The sequence below is a fragment of the Salvelinus fontinalis genome, chromosome 37 (genome assembly GCF_029448725.1).
Source record: "Salvelinus fontinalis isolate EN_2023a chromosome 37, ASM2944872v1, whole genome shotgun sequence".
Classification (NCBI taxonomy): Eukaryota; Metazoa; Chordata; class Actinopteri; order Salmoniformes; family Salmonidae; genus Salvelinus; species Salvelinus fontinalis.
Window position 1 is genome coordinate 5,000,050 of NC_074701.1, and position 18,361 is coordinate 5,018,410.

The 18,361-nt window shown below is 43.9% G+C and overlaps 1 protein-coding gene across 1 annotated transcript in view; it reads left to right on the forward strand.

The window, feature by feature from the left end:
• The window catches only part of LOC129835904 (regulating synaptic membrane exocytosis protein 1-like), an 84,889-nt gene extending 66,734 nt beyond the window's left edge, over positions 1–18,155 (forward strand). Inside the window, exons 25-32 of the mRNA XM_055901610.1 lie at positions 43–191; positions 12,894–13,057; positions 13,202–13,413; positions 13,537–13,702; positions 13,831–13,943; positions 15,462–15,563; positions 15,678–15,817; positions 15,961–18,155. Coding sequence (XP_055757585.1) covers positions 43–191; positions 12,894–13,057; positions 13,202–13,413; positions 13,537–13,702; positions 13,831–13,943; positions 15,462–15,563; positions 15,678–15,817; positions 15,961–16,176 — 1,262 coding nt within the window. The 3' untranslated portion in view covers positions 16,177–18,155. The remainder of the gene's footprint in view (positions 1–42; positions 192–12,893; positions 13,058–13,201; positions 13,414–13,536; positions 13,703–13,830; positions 13,944–15,461; positions 15,564–15,677; positions 15,818–15,960) is intronic.
• Positions 18,156–18,361: the final 206 nt, after the last annotated feature.

The following is an 18,361-nucleotide window of genomic DNA, read 5'->3' on the forward strand; positions in this document are numbered from 1 at the left end:
GTGTGTGTGTGTGTGTGTGTGTGTGTGTGTGTGTGTGTCTAGCCCTAGCAGCAGAGGAGCGTGTTCGTCAGCTCCAGATGAAGGTGCAGCAGAGGGACTCCTACAGGAGTTCTGCTGCTCCGTCCACTTCTAGCAGGGACGTGGAGAGGGTGCTCAAGAGCAAACGCGAGGTCAGTCACCTGTCGCTTGAGGTCAGCCCCTAACCCTAAACCTCTTTGTATGTCGCCCTCTACATCTCTCTCTGTCCCTCTCTCTCTCGCTCCCCATATCTCTGTCCGCTTGTTCCTCTCAATTCAATTCAAGAGGATTTATTGGCATGGGAAACATATGTTAACATTGCCAAAGCAAGTGGAGTAGATAATATACAAAAGTGAAATAAACAATAAAAATGAACAGTAAACTCACATTTAAGTCATTTAGCAGACGCTCTTATCCAGAGCGACTTACAAATTGGAAAGTTCATACATATTCATCCTGGTCCCCCCGTGGGAATTGAACCCTGGTCCCCCCGTGGGAATTGAACCCACAACCCTGGCGTTGCAAGCGCCATGCTCTACCAACTGAGCCACACGAGTACCTACCCAAGTTCCAAAAGAATAGACATTACAAATGTCATATTATGTATATATACGGTGTTGTAACGATGTACAAATGGTTAAAGTACAAAGGGAAAATAAATAAGCATAAATGTGGGTTGCATTTACAATGGTGTTTGTTCTTCATTGGTTGACCTTTTCTTGTGGCAACAGGTCACAAATATTGCTGCTGTGATGGCACACTGTGGTATTTCACCCAATAGATATGGAAATATGTGTCTCTAATATGGTCATACATTGGCCAGGAGGTGAGGAAGTGCATCTCAGTTTCCACCTCATTTTGTGGGCAGTGTGCACATAGCCTGTCTTCTCTTGAGAGCCAGGTCTGCCTTCGGCGGCCTTTCTCAATAGCAAGGCTATGGTCATTGAGTATGTACGTAGTCAAAGCTTTCCTTAAGTTTGGGTCAGTCACAGTGGTCAGGTATTCTGCCACTGTGTACTCTCTGTTTAGGACCAAATAGCATTCTAGTTTGCTCAGTTTTTTTGTTAATTCTTTCCAATGTGTCAAGTAATTATCTTTTAGTTTTCTCATGATTTGGTTGGGTCTAATTGTGTTGCTGTCCTGGGGTTCTGTGGGGTGTGTTTGTGTTTTGAAAAGAGCCCCAGGACCAGCTTGCTTAGGGGACTCTTCTCCAGGTTCATCTCTCTCTCTCTGTAGGTGATGGCTTTGTTATGGAAGGTTTGGGAATCGCTTCCTTTTAGGTGGTTGTAGAATTTAACAGCTCTTTTCTGGATTTTGATCATCAGCGGGTATTGGCCTAATTCTGCTCTGCGTGCATTGTTTGGTGTTCTACGTTGTACAATGAGGATATTTTTGCAGAATTCTGCATGCAGTCTCAATTTGGTGTTTGTCCCATTTTGTGAATTCTTGGTTGGTTAGCGGACCCCAGACCTCACAACCATAAAGGGCAATGGGCTCTATCACTGATTTAAGATCCTAATTGGTATGTCGAATTTTATGTTCCTTTTGATGGCATAGAATGCCCTTCTTGCCTTGTCTCTCAGATCGTTCACAGCTTTGTGGAAGTTACCTGTGGCACTGATGTTTAGGCCAAGGTATGTATATATTTTTTGTGTGCTCTAGGGTAACGGTGTCTAGATGGAATTTGTATTTGTGGTCCTGGCGACTGGACCTTTTTTGGAACACCATTATTTTGGTCTTACTGAGATTTACTGTCAGGGCCCAGGTCTGACAGAATCTGTGCAGAATATCTAGGTGCTGCTGTAGGCCCTCCTTGGTTGGTGACAGAAACACCAGATCATCAGCAAATAGTAGATATTTGACTTCAGATTCTAGTAGGGTGAGGCCGGGTGCTGCAGATTTTTCTAGTGCCCTCGCCAATTTGTTGATATATATGTTGAAGAGGGTGGGGCTTAACCTACATCTCTGTCTCACCCCACAGCCCTGTGGGAAGAAATTTTAACCGCACACTTGTTGTTTGTGTACATAGATTTTATAATGTTGTATGTTTTTGCCCAAACATCACTTTCCATCAATTTGTATAGCAGACCCTCATGCCAAAATGAGTCAAAGTATTTTTTTAAATCATCAAAGCATGAAAATACTTTGCCTTTGTTTTGATTTGTTTGTTTGTCAATTAGGGTGTGCAGGGTGAATACGTGGTCTGTCGTAAGATAATTTGGTATAAAGCCAATTTGACTTTTGCTCAGTACATTGTTTTCACTGAGGAAATGTACGAGTCTGCTGTTAATGATAATGCAGAGGATTTTCCCAAGGTTGCTGTTGACGCATATCCCACGGTAGTTATTTGGGTCAAATTTGTCTCCACTTTTGTGGATTGGAGTGATCAGTCCTTGGTTCCAAATATTGGGGAAGATGCCAGAGCTGAGGCTGATGTTAAAGAGTTTTAGTATAGACAATTGGAATTTGTTGTCTGCATATTTGATCATTTCATTGAGGATACCATCAACACCACAGGCCTTTTGGGGTTGGAGGGTTTTTATTTTGTCCTGTAGTTCATTCAAGGTAATTGGAGAATCTGGTAGTCTTTAATAGTTGACTCTAGGATTTGTATTTGATCATGTATATGTTTTTGCTGTTTGTTCTTTGTTCTTTGTTATAGAGCCAAAAATATTGGAGAAGTGGTTTACCCATACATCTCCATTTTGGATAGATAATTCTTTGTGTTGTTGTTTGTTTAGTGTTTTCCAATTTTTCCAGAAGTGGTTACAGTCTATGGTTTCTTCAATTACATTGAGCTGATTTCTGACGTGCTGTTCCTTCTTTTTCCATAGTGTAGTTCTGTATTGTTTTAGTGATTCACCATAGTGAAGGCGTAGACTCAGGTTTTCCGGGTCTCTATGTTTTTGGTTGGACAGGTTTCTCAATTTCTTTCTTAGATTTTTGCATTTTTCATCAAACCATTTGTCATTGTTATTAATTTTCTTCGGTTTTCTATTTGAGATTTTTAGATTTGATAGGGAAGCTGAGAGGGCAAATATACTGATAAGATTTTCTACTGCCAAGTTTACACCTTCACTATTACTTTGGAATGTTTTGTCCAGGAAGTTGTCTAAAAGGGATTGAATTTGTTGTTGCCTAATTGTTTTTTGATAGGTTTCCAGACTACATTCTTTCCATCTATAGCATTTCTTAATATTACTCAGCTCCTTTGGCTTTTATGCCTCATGATTGAGTATTGCTCTGTTCAAGTAGACTGTGATTTTGCTGTGGTCTGATAGGGGTGTCAGTGGGCTGACTGTGAACGCTCTGAGAGACTCTCGTTTGAGGTCAGTGATAAAGTAGTCTACAGTAATACTGCTAATAGATGAGCTATAGGTGAACCTACCATAGGAGTCCTCTCAAAGCCAACCATTGACTATGTACATACCTGTCACGTTCCTGACCTATTTCTGTTAGTTTGTTATATGTGTTAGTTGGTCAGGACGTGAGGTTGGGTGGGCATTCTATGTTTTCTGTTTCTATGTTGGTTGATGGGTTGCCTGGTATGGCTCTTAATTAGAGGCAGGTGTTTGGCGTTCCTCTAATTAAGAGTCATATTTAGGTAGGTGTTTTCACAGTGTTCGTTGTGGGTGATTGTCTCCTGTGTTTGTGTATGTCGTTGCGCCACACGGGACTGTTTTCGGTTTTGCTTGTTCATCGTTCGTTTGTGTAGCCATTTTTCTCTATTCGTGCGTTCTTCATGTTTTATGTAAGTTCGTCGTTTAGGTCTGTCTACACCGTTTATTTGTTTTGTTAGTGTATTAGTCGAGTTCGTGTTTTTTTTAAATAAATCATGTCTATAAACTCCGCTGCATTTTGGTTCGATCCCTGCTCCTCCTCTTCTGATGAAGAGGAGGAGGAAAGCCATTACAATACCCAGTGTGCGACAGAGCTTCAGTAGGTGTGACCCGTTTTTGTTGGTTATGTTGTCATAGTTGTGCCTAGGGGGGCATTTGGGGGGGGGGGAATGCTGTCACCTCCAGGCAGGTGTTTGTCCCCCTGTGTGCCGAGGGTGTCAGGTTCTTGTCCGGTTCTGGCATTTAGGTTGCCACAGACTAGTACATGTCCCTGGGCCTGGAAATTATTTATTTCCCCTCCAGGATGGAGAAGCTGTCTTCATTGGGGATTATGTTGGGGGGGATATGGGTAGCACACAGGAGGACATTTTTCTCTGTTAAGATAATTTCCTTTTGAATTTCTAGCCAAATGTAAAATGTTCCTGTGTTGATTAATTTAATAGAGTGAGTTAGGTCTGCTCTATACCATATTAGCTTTCCCCCTTGAGTCCCTTCCCTCTTTCACACCTGGTAGTTTGGTGGATGGGACTACCAGCTCTCTGTAACCTAGAGGGCAACCAGTGGGTCCGTCTCCTCTATACCACCCACCTGGTAGTGTGGTAGATGGGACTACCAGGTCTCTGTAACCTAGAGGGCAACCAGTGGGTCCGTCTCCTCTATACCAGGTTTCTTGTAGGATGACAATGTCTGTATTTCTGATTTATTTGATGAAGTCTAGGTACCTGCTCTTTAGGCCAAAGGCAGATGACCTCAGGCCTTGGATATTCCAGGATGAGATAGTGAAGGCTTTGTGTTCCATAAAGTGTCCAATGTTGTTGGTCATGTGGTTTGGCCTCAGGCCAGGAAGTGTGAGCAGAGCCTGCTAAGCATCTGGTACATGCCATTGGCTTGGGTTAGTGTAAGAGTGGGGGTTGGGCCTGTTTGCCCGCTCACGGCCTGGGCGTATGCGTGACTTCCATGTTGAAGCCCTCTTTGCGGGGGTGGGGTACATGGGGTGGGCAGGAGGGGCATAGGTCTGATCTGAGGGGACCTAAATGGGGTGTGGGCATGGTTGACTTATGTGGGGTGTTGATTGATTGGGGTGGGGGTGTGTATGTGGCTGGTGGTGTTGTGGTCTGGATGTAGGTCCTCTCGGCGTGGGTCCTCTATGTGTAGGTCCAGGGGGGGGGTCCCGCAGGTCTGGGAGAGTGTCTCGCTGGTCTGGGCAGGGTGTCTATTGATCTGTTGCTCCTGTGTGAAGTGTTGGCAGCTGGCTGCATTTGAAAGCAATGTCTTTTAGAGTCCGGGCGAAGGTGGGCACTGCTGCCTTGTCTAGGTGGACCTGGTCATAGAGGCTGTTCAAGTCCAGGGTGGAGTGGTGGGCCAGGAAAACATTTGGTTTTGAGGCACAGTCATGGGAAATACTTGTGTTTACCTGCTGTATGGTAGCAGGTTGGTAGTCTTTTTGTGGTAGCAGGGTGGAGATAACCACTTGTGCATTGGGGAAAGTAGAATAAGCTTTTTCTATCACTCCCTTGAGTGCTGTGGCCACCCTTTCCTGCTGTGCTCTCAGGTTGTTTGTGCCTGTGTGAATTATTATGTGGCTAGGTGTACCTAGTTGGTCCTCAGACAGAAGGTCTAGGGCGCGCTGGGTGTTTGGACACCAGAGTCTAGACACACTGTGTTTGGGGAAAAGTTTTTCTTCTTGTATATATTTCCCATTTGAGTCCATAAGGAGTACAATCTGTGTCTTGGGTATGTCCTCAGTGGGAGTGGGGGGGTTGTCAGGAGAGCTATCAGGGTGGCTGACCGGGGGGGTGCTCAGAGGGGGTGAGATCCCCTGGGCTTGGGGTTCTTCATTTGTCTGTTCTGCTGTGATGTCGACGCTATGGTCAGGGTCTGGTGTGGACTGTTCTGTTCTGGTGTCAAGACATTTGTCGGGAGCTGAGGTGGGCTGTTCTGCTGGCTTCTCTGCGGGGTTGGCCACCTCTCTAGTGGGTTGTTCTCTGTCACACGCCATCCCCCTCTCCCCCAGCAGTCTGATCCTCTCCTCTAGTGCTCTGTTCTTCTCCTGCTCCTGCTTTTTGTATTGTTGAAGTTGTCTCACCACAGTCCAGAGTGCAGATATGTCTCTCTCCACCTCCACCTCTCCGGGTCTGGTTAAGGGGATGTTGTTGTGCTGGACTGTTGTCTGGGTCTGTGCTGACTGGAGTGGAATCACCTGCTGTTCCCTCTCCACCTGCCTTACCTCCAGCTGGGTGAATGTATCCTTACTTCCAATGAGGGGGTAGTACTCTGTCCTGGGAGGTTGACTTTCCACTTGGGGTTGCTCGTCTGTGGGGTTATATAATGAAGAGGTCTGGTCTGACCCGTTCGGGGTGGGGGTATCTTTCTCAAGGGAGAGCTTCTCCTGCTGTGCTAATTATTTTATTAGGTGAAAGTCCAGGTGAAACTGTTTGATGTTGCCCTGTACCATTACTGTTCCAGACTTATAGGGATATACTATATTAGCTGACTATATAGCTGACTATATTAGACTATATTAGAGTCCTCGTTGTCTAGTATCCTGAGTTTCCACCCCTCGTTAACCTTTCACGAGTATCTACCCCGGATCCGGGATCACCCCCCACCCCCCCCACACTGATTAGCATCGCTAGCATAGCGTCACAATTAAATAGTAGCATCTAAATATCATTAAATCACAAGTCCAAGACACCTAATGAAAGATACAGATCCTGTGAATAAAGCCACCATTTCAGATTTTTAAAATGTTTTACAGGGAAGACACAATATGTAAATCTATTAGCTAAACACGTTAGCAAAAATCACCATTTTTCTTGTCCACCATTTTCTCTCAACATCAGTAGCTATCACCAATTCGGCTAAACTAAGATATTGATAGCCACTAACCAAGAAAAAACCTCATCAGATGACAGTCTGATAACATATGTATGGTATAGGATAGGTTTTGTTAGAAAAATGTGCATATTTCAGGTATAAATCATAGTTTGCCATTGCAGCCAGCATCACAAATCTCACCAAAGCTCCTAGAATTACTAGAGACAGCAACTTGTATTACCAATTTACTCATCATAAAACATTTCTTAAAAATACACAGCACATAGCAATGGACAGACACAGATCTTGTGAATTCAGACAACATTTCAGATTTTCTAAGTGTTTTACGGCGAAAACACAATAAATCGTTATATTAGCATACCACATACGCAAACGTTACCCGAGCACTGATTCTAGCCAAAGAGAGCGATATCATATCATCGCCAAAATATATTAACCTGTCTAGGATCAGCGTGGCGCTAGCGGCACACCCCCCCCCCCCCCACTGAAAAACCAGTGCCGCGAAATTCAAAAAAAATATTTTTTTTAAATATTTAACTTTCACACATTAAAGTCCAATACAGCTAATGAAAGACACAGATCTTATGAATCCAGTCAACATTTCCGATTTTTAAAATGTTTTACAGGGAAGACACAATATGTAAAGATGTACATCTATTACCTAAAAACACATTAGCATAATCCACCATCTTTTATTTGTCCACCAACACCAGTAGCCATCACCAATTCGGCTAAACTAAGATATTTATAGCCCCTAACCAACAAAAAAACTCATTAGATGACAGTCTGATAACATATTTATGGTATGGGATAGGTTTTGTTAGAAAAAAGTGCATATTTCAGGTATATGGCATAGTTTACAATTGCACCCACCATCACAAATGGACTAGAATAATTACAATGAGCAACGTGTTTACCTAACTACTAATCATCAAACATTTCGTAAAAATACACAGCATACACGAATCGAAAGACACAGATCCTGTGAATACAGACAATATTTCAGATTTTCTAAGTGTCTTACAGCGAAAACACAATAAATCGTTATATTAGCTTAGCACATAGCAATTAGCAGCCCAGCATTGATTCTAGCCAAAGTGAGCGATAAAAGTCAACATCGCCAAAAGATATTAATTTTTTCACTAACCTTCTCAGAATTCTTCCGATGACACTCCTGTAACATCACATTACAACATGCATATACAGTTTGATCGAAAATGTTTATATTTAGCCACCAAAATCATGGTTAGACAATGTGAAATGTAGCTCAGCTGGTCAGAAAATGTCCTTGCGCCACTTAGACAGTGATCTACTCTTATACATAAATACTCATAAACGTGACTAAAAAATATAGGGTGGACAGGGATTGATAGACAATTTAATTCTTAATACAATTGCGTTATTACATTTTTTAATTTATCCTTACTTTTCAATACAGTTTGCGCCAAGCGAAGCTACGTCAAAAAACATGGCGTCCTAAGCCACTAAAATGTTTCGACAGAAACACGATTTATCATAATAAAAATGTCCTACCTTGAGCTGTTCTTCCATCAGTATCTTGGGCAAAGGATCCTTTCTTGGGAGAAATCGTCTTTTGGTGGAAAGCTGTCCTCTTGCCATGTGGAAATGTCAACTACGTTCGGGATGAACTGAAAAGCGTGCCCAACTTTTCACATCGTTGCAAAAATAAATGTCCCAAAATCGCACTAAACGGATATAAATTGCTATAAAACGCTTTAAATTAACTACTTTATGATGTTTGTAACTCCTATAACGAGTGAAAAGATGACCGGAGAAATATAACAGGCTAAACTAACGCTTGGAACAGGAGAGGGTCGGTGTCTTCCACGCGCGTTACGCAGCTCCCAAAGAATGACTAGCTTCAGAGTTTTTTCATTTGTAGGGCCTGTGAACGCGCAATCGAGCCCGTTGGAATCGTCATCACGTAAAGGCATCCAGGGGAAGACGTAAGAAGTGTCCGTATAGTCATAGCAACGACAGTGCCCTTTTAACTGACTTCAGAAAAGTGGCCAACATTTCTCAAATCTGACTCCATGTCAGGGAAATTGCTGTAGAATGGGCTCTGTTCCACTTAGAGACAAAATTTCAACTCCTATAGAAACTATAGACTGTTTTCTATCCAATAATAATAATAATATGCATATTGTACGATCAAGGATTTTGTGGGAAGCCGTTTAAAAAATTAGCCACATTAGCATAAATAGTCTAAACAGCGCCCCCATCCCCAACAGGTTAATTTTTTCACTAACCTTCTCAGAATTCTTCAGATGACACTCCTGTAACATCATATTACAACATACATATACAGTTTGTTCGAAAATGTGCATATTTAGCCACCAAAATCATGGTTAGACAATGACAAAAGTTTCCCAGCTGGTCAGACAATGTCGTGCGCCATATTAGACAGTGATCTAGTCGTATACATAAATACTCATAAACGTGACTAAAAAATATAGGGTGGACAGCGATTGATAGACAATTTAATTCTTAATACAATCGCTGATTTACATTTTTTAAATTATCCTTACTTTTCAATACAGTTTGCGCCAAGCGAAGCTACGTCTAAAAAGATGGCGTCATAAGCCATTAACATTTTTCGACAGAAACACGATTTATCATAATAAATTGTTCCTACTTTGAGCTGTTCTTCCATCAGAATCTTGTGCAAAGAATCCTTTCTTGGGTCTAATCTTCTTTTGGTCGAAAGATGTCCACTTGTCCGTCGAAATGCCCACTAACGTACGACCGGGACCCCGAAATGTGCCCAGCGCGTCAAAGTGCACAACAAAGCAATGCCTCAAAATCGCACTAAAAGGATATAAATTGCTATACAACGGTTCAAATTAACTACCGTATGATGCTGTTAACACCTATAACGGGTAAAAACATGACAGGAGAAATATTACTGCCTACACTAATGTTTGGAAAAAGAGCAGCGCGGTGTCCAACGCGCATCCGGTGCAGCTGGAAAAGAGTTCCTACCTACAGGATTTTTTCATTTATAGTGGCTGTGATTGCGCAATCGATACCATTCAAATCGTCATCACGTAAAGGCATCCAGGGGAAGACGTAAGCAGTGTCCGTATCCTGATAGCGTTCACAGTCGCCTTTAAACTGACTCCAAATCAGGGGCCAAAATGTGTGAAATCTGACTCCATGTCAGGGAAATTGCTGTAGAATGAGTTCTGTTCCACTCAGAGACAAAATTCCAACGCCTATAGAAACTATAGAGTGTTTTCTATCCAATAATAATAATAATATGCATATTGTACGAGCAAGAATTTAGTAGGAAGCCGTTTAGTCTGTAATGCAATTATGCTAATGAGAAAACAGCACCCCCTGTAGTCGCAAGAAGTTAACACCCCCCTGTTAACAGAGGGGTAGTGTGCTAATATAGCACTGTGCCAGGAGATGGTCTGGTTAATATAGCACTGTGCCATGCCAGGGGAGGGTTTGTGTGGAAGATGAGGTTGCTGATGTTCCCATTTTTAAAATAGTCAGCAAAAAGTGTATCTTGATTTTCCATAAAGAGCTTAATTTTGTGATCTTTTCTTGCCTTATCATTCTTTACATACACAGGGTAGTGTATTTTAATTACCTCTGAACAGCGGGAGGAAGCTTCTAAGGCCTCTCCATTTTGTTGGAGTAGACTGTTCGACTCTCCTGCCATTGTTGGGCTAAAGGGCTTTGACATTCTCACTTGACACGTCAGTGCTAATTGAAGTTGTATCAAGCTTGGCAGCCTTAATTTAGTATTCAGTCCTTATAAAGTAATGTAATGTATTTTTCTTCTTGGCTTTTGGAAATAAAATATAGCTTCAGACTAAACATTACTCACTCAGTTCCAGGTTGGATGGTGTTTTAAAGTTTCTGTTGTTTTCCAGAGCATTTGCTGTATAGCGTTGGAATAATAATCTTTGGTAGTTGTAAGCCTTCCAGGTGATTCTGTAATTCCGTCCAAAATCAGGTTGTAGGTTTTGAGTTTTGATTTGGAGTGAAGGTTATATTGTAGAGGGTAGCATCCCGTATATGTTCCTGACAAAAAATCCAAGTTTATCTAACTCTAAATCTATATTTTGTTAAGAACATGCTGAAAAATGCAGGAGCACATCTGACCATCTCTCCATCTCTCTGTCCCTCTTTCTCACTCCCCATATTTATGACCATCTCTCCATCTCTCTGTCCCTCTCTCTCACTCCCCATATTTATGACCATCTCTCCATCTCTCTGTCCCTCTCTCTCACTCCCCATATTTATGACCATCTCTCCATCTCTCTGTCCCTCTCGCTCACTCCCCATATTTATGACCATCTCTCCATCTCTCTGTCCCTCTCTCTCACTCCCCATATTTATGACCATCTCTCCATCTCTCTGTCCCTCTCTCTCACTCCCCATATGTATGACCATTTCTCCATCTCTCTGTCCCTCTCTCTCACTCCCCATATTTATGACCATCTCTCCATGTTCATCTTTCCTCTCTCTCTCTCACTCCTCTATCCCCCTTCACAATTCAAAATTATTAAATTCAGTCAACTCTATTGGCATGAAACACATGTGTATATACACTGCTCAAAAAAATAAAGGGAACACTTAAACAACACAATGTAACTCCAAGTCAATCACACTTCTGTGAAATCAAACACTCCACTTAGGAAGCAACACTGATCGACAATAACATTCACATGCTGTTGTGCAAATGGAATAGACAAAAGGTGGAAATTATAGGCAATTAGCAAGACACCCCCCAAAACAGGAGTGATTCTGCAGGTGGTGACCACAGACCACTTCTCAGTTCCTATGCTTCCTGGCTGATGTTTTGGTCACTTTTGAATGCTGGCGGTGCTCTCACTCTAGTGGTAGCATGAGACGGAGTCTACAACCCACACAAGTGGCTCAGGTAGTGCAGTTAATCCAGGATGGCACATCAATGCGAACTGTAACAAAAAGGTTTGCTGTGTCTGTCAGCGTAGTGTCCAGAGCATGCAGGCGCTACCAGGAGACAGGCCAGTACATCAGGAGACGTGGAGGAGGCCGTAGGAGGGCAACAACCCAGCAGCAGGACCGCTACCTCCGCCTTAGTGCAAGGAGGTGCACTGCCAGAGCCCTGCAAAATGACCTCCAGCAGGCCACAAATGTGCATGTGTCAGCATATGGTCTCACAAGGGGTCTGAGGATCTCATCTCGGTACCTAATGGCAGTCAGGCTACCTCTGGCGAGCACATGGAGAGCTGTGCGGCCCCACAAAGAAATGCCACCCCACACCATGACTGACCCATCGCCAAACCGGTCATGCTGGAGGATGTTGCAGGCAGCAGAACGTTCTCCACGGCGTCTCCAGACTCTGTCACGTCTGTCACATGTGCTCATGTGCTCAGTGTGAACCTGCTTTCATCTGTGAAGAGCACAGGGCGCCAGTGGCGAATTTGCCAATCTTGGTGTTCTCTGGCAAATGCCAAACGTCCTGCACGGTGTTGGGCTGTAAGCACAACCCCCACCTGTGGACGTCGGGCCCTCATACCACCCTCATGGAGTCTGTTTCTGACCGTTTGAGCAGACACATGCACATTTGTGGCCTGCTGGAGGTCATTTTGCAGGGCGCTGGCAGTGCACCTCCTTGCACAAAGTCGGAGGTAGCGGTCCTGCTGCTGGGTTGTTGCCCTCCTACGGCCTCCTCCACGTCTCCTGATGTACTGGCCTGTCTCCTGGTAGCGCCTGCATGCTCTGGACACTACGCTGACAGACACAGCAAACCTTTTTGCCACAGTTCGCATTGATGTGCCATCCTGGATGAACTGCACTACCTGAGCCACTTGTGTGGGTTGTAGACTCCGTCTCATGCTACCACTAGAGTGAGAGCACCGCCAGCATTCAAAAGTGACCAAAACATCAGCCAGGAAGCATAGGAACTGAGAAGTGGTCTGTGGTCACCACCTGCAGAATCACTCCTGTTTTGGGGGGTGTCTTGCTAATTGCCTATAATTTCCACCTTTTGTCTATTCCATTTGCACAACAGCATGTGAAATTTATTGTCAATCAGTGTTGCTTCCTAAGTGGACAGTTTGATTTCACAGAAGTGTGATTGACTTGGAGTTACATTGTGTTTTTTAAGTGTTCCCTTTATTTTTTTGAGCAGTGTATACTCTCATCCTCTGTCCCTCTCTAATCCTCTCTCTCTAGCTGTATAAGGACCAGAGGAGAACCAGCTGTGAGAACGTATCCCGCAAGTCTTCAGACAGTGATGTCAGCGACGTGTCAGCCATCTCTCGCACCAGCAGTGCCTCCCGCATCAGTAGTACCAGCTACATATCCATCCAGTCAGAGAGACCCCGGGGACGCTTCAAGTAAAAAGAACCACACACATACGCACGCACACACACACACCTGTGTGTTGCAGTAAAGACTACAAAATGTATTTGTCTGTCTGTCTCTTTGTCTGTGTATGTGTGTGTGTGCGTGCGTGCGTGCGTGCGTGTGTGTGCGTGTAGCAAGGCGATGCGTGCGTCAGGTCGCAGCATGTTGAAGAGCACCAGTGTGAGCGGTGAGATCTATGGCATTGAGCACACGGACGGCAGCCAATCAGATACAGCATTGGGCGGGGGCAAGAAGCGGCGCTCCAGCCTCAGCCAACGGGTGGTGGCCATTGTGGGCCTGCCCTCCAGACGCAGCTGCAGCACCTCACAGCTCACCTCCCAGAAAGGTAACACAGACAGACCATACAAACAATACCCCACCATACACAAGCACTGTATCCAGCACCCATATAAAAACCAGTTGGTAATATGAATGTATTGCTGTTGTATCTGTTGTGTGTAATAAAAAGCAGTGGTGGTGGATACTAAAAAGAAGGGCAAGAAAAAGAACAAAATTCAGATCCAGCGGAGTACAGAGGTGGGCATGGCTGTAGAGTACCCCCGCTCTGCCATGAACCGCCAGGCCAGCAGAGACTCCACTGACGGAAGCATGAACAGCTACAGCTCTGAGGGGAAGTCAGTATCTCTAGCCTCACTCTCTCTTTGACTGTAGTGGTAGTGTCATTCTCACTTCAATGCTTGTCCGGTCGAACATTATTCTGATCTTCAGTAGTCTAACCCCAGTGTGTTTGTGTGTGTTCCAGTCTAATCTTCTCGGGGATGAGGCTGGGGGTTGACAGTCAGTTCAGTGACTTCCTGGATGGCCTTGGCCCCGCCCAACTGGTGGGCCGGCAAACATTAGCCACACCCGCCATGGGTGAGTGGCACAAAGGGATATGATGGACAGTAGTGATGCGTGGGTAAAATCGCTAAGGAAGCCAAGCCAGGGGAAAAAAGCCATATTACAACCTACAGTATGTGTTGTGATAATTGCGTTGTTTGCTCTATAACCTGTTAGTTCATATGCCTTGACACCGTGATATATAGGCCTAAAGGTCGAGACAATAAGAAGACACAGTGGCAGAATAAATTAAACCACACATTTGTTTCATCACAAAACTATAGAGCAACCTCTGTCCGGTGAAGTCCACAAAGCACATTGCATGTAACAAACAGTTACATGACCTACAGCATGGTCAAGCAAGTTAATGTTTTCGGACCACTAAACAACTATTGATTTAGAACCACAGAGAGTTACCACAAGTCACAAAGAAACCAAGAGCTCCCTCCACTATTCCAGCACCACTTCAACTTCAACATCATCAAATCACCTCTGCTTAGTTTAATACAGTGACAACTAAAAGATACCAAAAATAATTTAGTTCAATAAACATAAGCTAAATATGATGTGGCTGTCCATGGTACTGATTAGTGTGTGTGTGTGTGTGTGTGTGTGTGTGTGTGTGTGTGTGTGTGTGTGTGTGTGTGTGTGTGTGTGTGTGTGTGTGTGTGTGTGTGATTAGAAAAAACATGTTGACTCACACTACTTGTAGAGAAACGCCAATGCCATCCTCCTCTCTTTCATCACTCTGTCATACAGTACACAATTTTAGTTGTTGTTGTCCTAGGCTACCTGGCTAAAATGCTTGCTCGCTAACTTAAATTCCCTTCATGGGCAATGATGTGCCAGGCCAGCTAGTTAACGTTAGCCTTCTACATCTAGATACACATTGAACTTCCATCCTCTCAGGCCAGGGGCACAACAAGGTATGAATTAATGGTTGGATCAGAATCACTGCTATAATCATTGGCCAGTACAGAGAATTAAATAAAACCACAAGTCTAAATCCATATCTCTATCCATCACTATTTAGGAAAGAAACGATTTTAGCTAGCTAGCTAGCCACTGGAGGACAGTGACACAACGAGATGCAAAAATAAAAGAAATTGTGTAAATGACGTACTGTTTTTAATCTGATGTGATTGGTGTAAAGCCAAATCCAAACTGCCTTGGTGCGTAAGGACCATTCACAATTGAGCTCACTCAGTTTAGCTCAACGCTGATTGGCTATTATTTCATATATTTTTTTATCAAGGAAGGCCAAATGCTCTCTGGCTTCCCTTACATTCAATGCTATGGTCGGCAACAATGTCATACTCTTTTTGACCAGACGACATCAGATAGATGGGGTACACATACAGAGATAGAGGGGCGCTGTTTCACTCACTCGGATGCTTTCTCCGGTGAGATACATTACATTAAGCCTCATGAAACACAAGGAGATGAAAGACATTATTTTATATGTTTTTATTTATTTTTTGGGGTACCATTTTTGGGGAAGCCTAGATTCCCTTGAGTACACACCACTGATGATATACCGTGTATGGTTTACAGGAGATGTTCAGATCGGAATGATGGACAAAAAAGGCCAGCTAGAGGTGGAGGTGATTAGAGCACGTGGCCTTACCCCCAAACCAGGGTCCAAATCACTCCCAGGTACCACACACACGTACACACACAAACACACACACACACACACAAAATCCCCAGATAAGTGTGTCTGTTCTCCATTCGCTCACCTTTCTCCCCCACACCACTGTGTCTCTGCAGCACCCTATGTCAAGGCCTACCTGCTGGATAACGGAGCCTGTAAAGCCAAAAAGAAAACCAAGATTGCACGTAAAACCCTGGAGCCACTCTACCAGCAGGCCCTGCTGTTTGAGGAGAGCCCACAGGGGAAAGTCCTCCAGGTAATAACACCGGGGACTTGTACTGCTTGTGTGTGTGTGTGTGTGTGTGTGTGTGTGTCTGTGTCTGTGTGCGTGTGTGTGTGATGCGTACGTGTGTGCTTGAAGGTGTGGGTCCTTGGTCTTATCTCTGTCCCTCTCCACAGATAATAGTCTGGGGCGACTACGGGCGACTGGATCACAAATGCTTCATGGGAGTTGCACAGATCCTATTGGAGGAGCTGGACCTCTCCAGCACAGTGATTGGCTGGTACAAATTGTTTCCTCCTTCCTCATTGGTGGACCCTACCTTAGCCTCGCTTACGCGGCGGGCGTCCCAGACATCCCTGGACAGCTCAGGACCAGCTGGTATGCGCTCTTAGTGACCACAACGCAACCACAACCCCAAATGGACAACAACCAATGGACCACAACTGACCAGAGTGCATGACCACATCCCTAGGGCCAAGATAGACCTTAAGCAAATCAAAGCCAGAGAGAGAGATAGAGATATACAGAGAAAGAGAGGGAGAGAGAGAACTAGCCAATCAAAGTTTAGCTGGAGTCAGACAATCATTTCCCATGCCATCCCTCCTTCCGTTTTCCCTCCTTTCTCTGGGCTGCTAGGGCCTTGCTCCTGAGTCTCACCTCTTCTATTTCTCATCCCTCCTTTTTATGTATCCATCCTCCTTCTCTCTGACATCCCCTTTTTCTGTCCCCTCTTTCTCCATTCCTCCTCTCCCTCCGTTGAGTGTGTTATGGCTTGTGCTCCTGAGATTGAAGGGATTCATGCAGCCCACTCTGTTAGGGGGCACAAGGGATGTCAGACCAGGCTTGGTGTAGCCAATCAATGAAGACGTTATTGTGAGGCCATAAAGAGTGTGCAGGAGACAAAAGGAAAAGATTGAAGACGCCCTGCCGACAGCTGCCCATCAAAATGCGTTTCAGCATTGAGGTCGTCATGGCGTCGCTATATCTGTGAGGATTGGCGTGATTGCACAACCTGTTAGGGGAGGGAGACTGCACAGGTGAAAACAATACTTGTTCTAAGATCAAAGCAAGCACAAAAGCTTGATTATTTTTCAGACAACAAATGGTTGCGAAAGAGAAAAAAAGGGCCAAATTATGGTTAGATCTATTTTATTCTATTTGCCTAGAGTTGAGAATGGTATCTAGAGTTTGCCTAGAGTTGAGAATGTTGAGAATGTGGTGCAGACTCCCTGTGTGCATATTTGGTTTCGAGTGATGGTGGTCTGCAGACCAGCAGAGGTCTCGTCACCCCCCGCGAGTGTGGCGGGCGCAGCATGACTCGGGACCCCGGCCCAAGCTGCATGCACATTTTTTTGTAAAACAAAAGCCAGACGAATTACTTAAAAAGAGACTAGACTAAATGTGTGTTAGTTCCACATACTTTAGGCCAGCTTGTATGTTGCATGTACTTGTACAGTTTGCTCGTACTGAATATGAATACAAACAGAAAAGCCATCCGCCATCCAAGGGCGGACACCGGGGGAATAAGCTCCGCCCAGGCCACACCCCCACTCTGCGTATGAATATCCATATTAGGAAGTCTCCAAAATACTTTTTTATTTTCTTGTGTTCCTTTTGAACCCTTTGGAGAGCAGTGCTGTATCGTAGTACTGAGCAAACTGACTATCTGAGGAGCTAGGTGTTTTAACTATAGTCTTTGGCAGTGGGGCTAGGTAGAGAATGTGTGTATAAAAACAGAGATTAATGTATATGAAGTATAATTATGACATAAATGATAAAAGATATAGATATATATGATTATCAAATGAGTGTATCTGACTATACACCTATCACCTATAAACACACACACACACGTTGTAAATATGAGTCAGGGGGACGATATTTACACACACAAAACGATCCAAACATTCCTAGTCCTATGGAAACAGATGTGAGCCCCTTGCCCTGTGCTTTGAGAGCCGCTGAGCGGTGCCCAACCACAAGGGGGAGCCAACAGACCTTTCAGTTTCTCCTCATAGCAGCCAAAACCAACATGACTATTTGCAACACATGCCACCTTGTTTCTTTAACCGCAAAACTTTAATCCCCGTATTTTATCATGGTTTGGACTTAAAACCCATAAAGATTTTGTTTGCTGACGTTTTAGTTGAACGTCTTGCGGTGCGGCCCAGTGCCCTTTCCTTTGTCGGTATTACTCCACGATACTGATTGTTTACAGTCCATGAGTTTCCACTCAAAACACGATATCTAGAAAAGAAGTATTCACTTCAACATTTCTTGTTTGTATAACAGATGTGGCTCTACTGATGTGTATGTTTTATATTCAAGAGTTCATTTTTATTATTTACAAATAAAAGACTGTGGAAGAAAATGGTGGGCAAATCGACTCCGGTTTTTGACTCACCCTTGGCGATAAACAGGGTATATGATGATGAACTTAACTATGAACTTAACTACCGCAAAATGGCTGCTGAGCAGTACAAAGAAGTCAACATATTTAGGCGCCAACAAATTTAGCGATGTAACAACTTTTTTATGACTTCCCCTTACCTTAATCCTAACCTTAACCCTCAACGA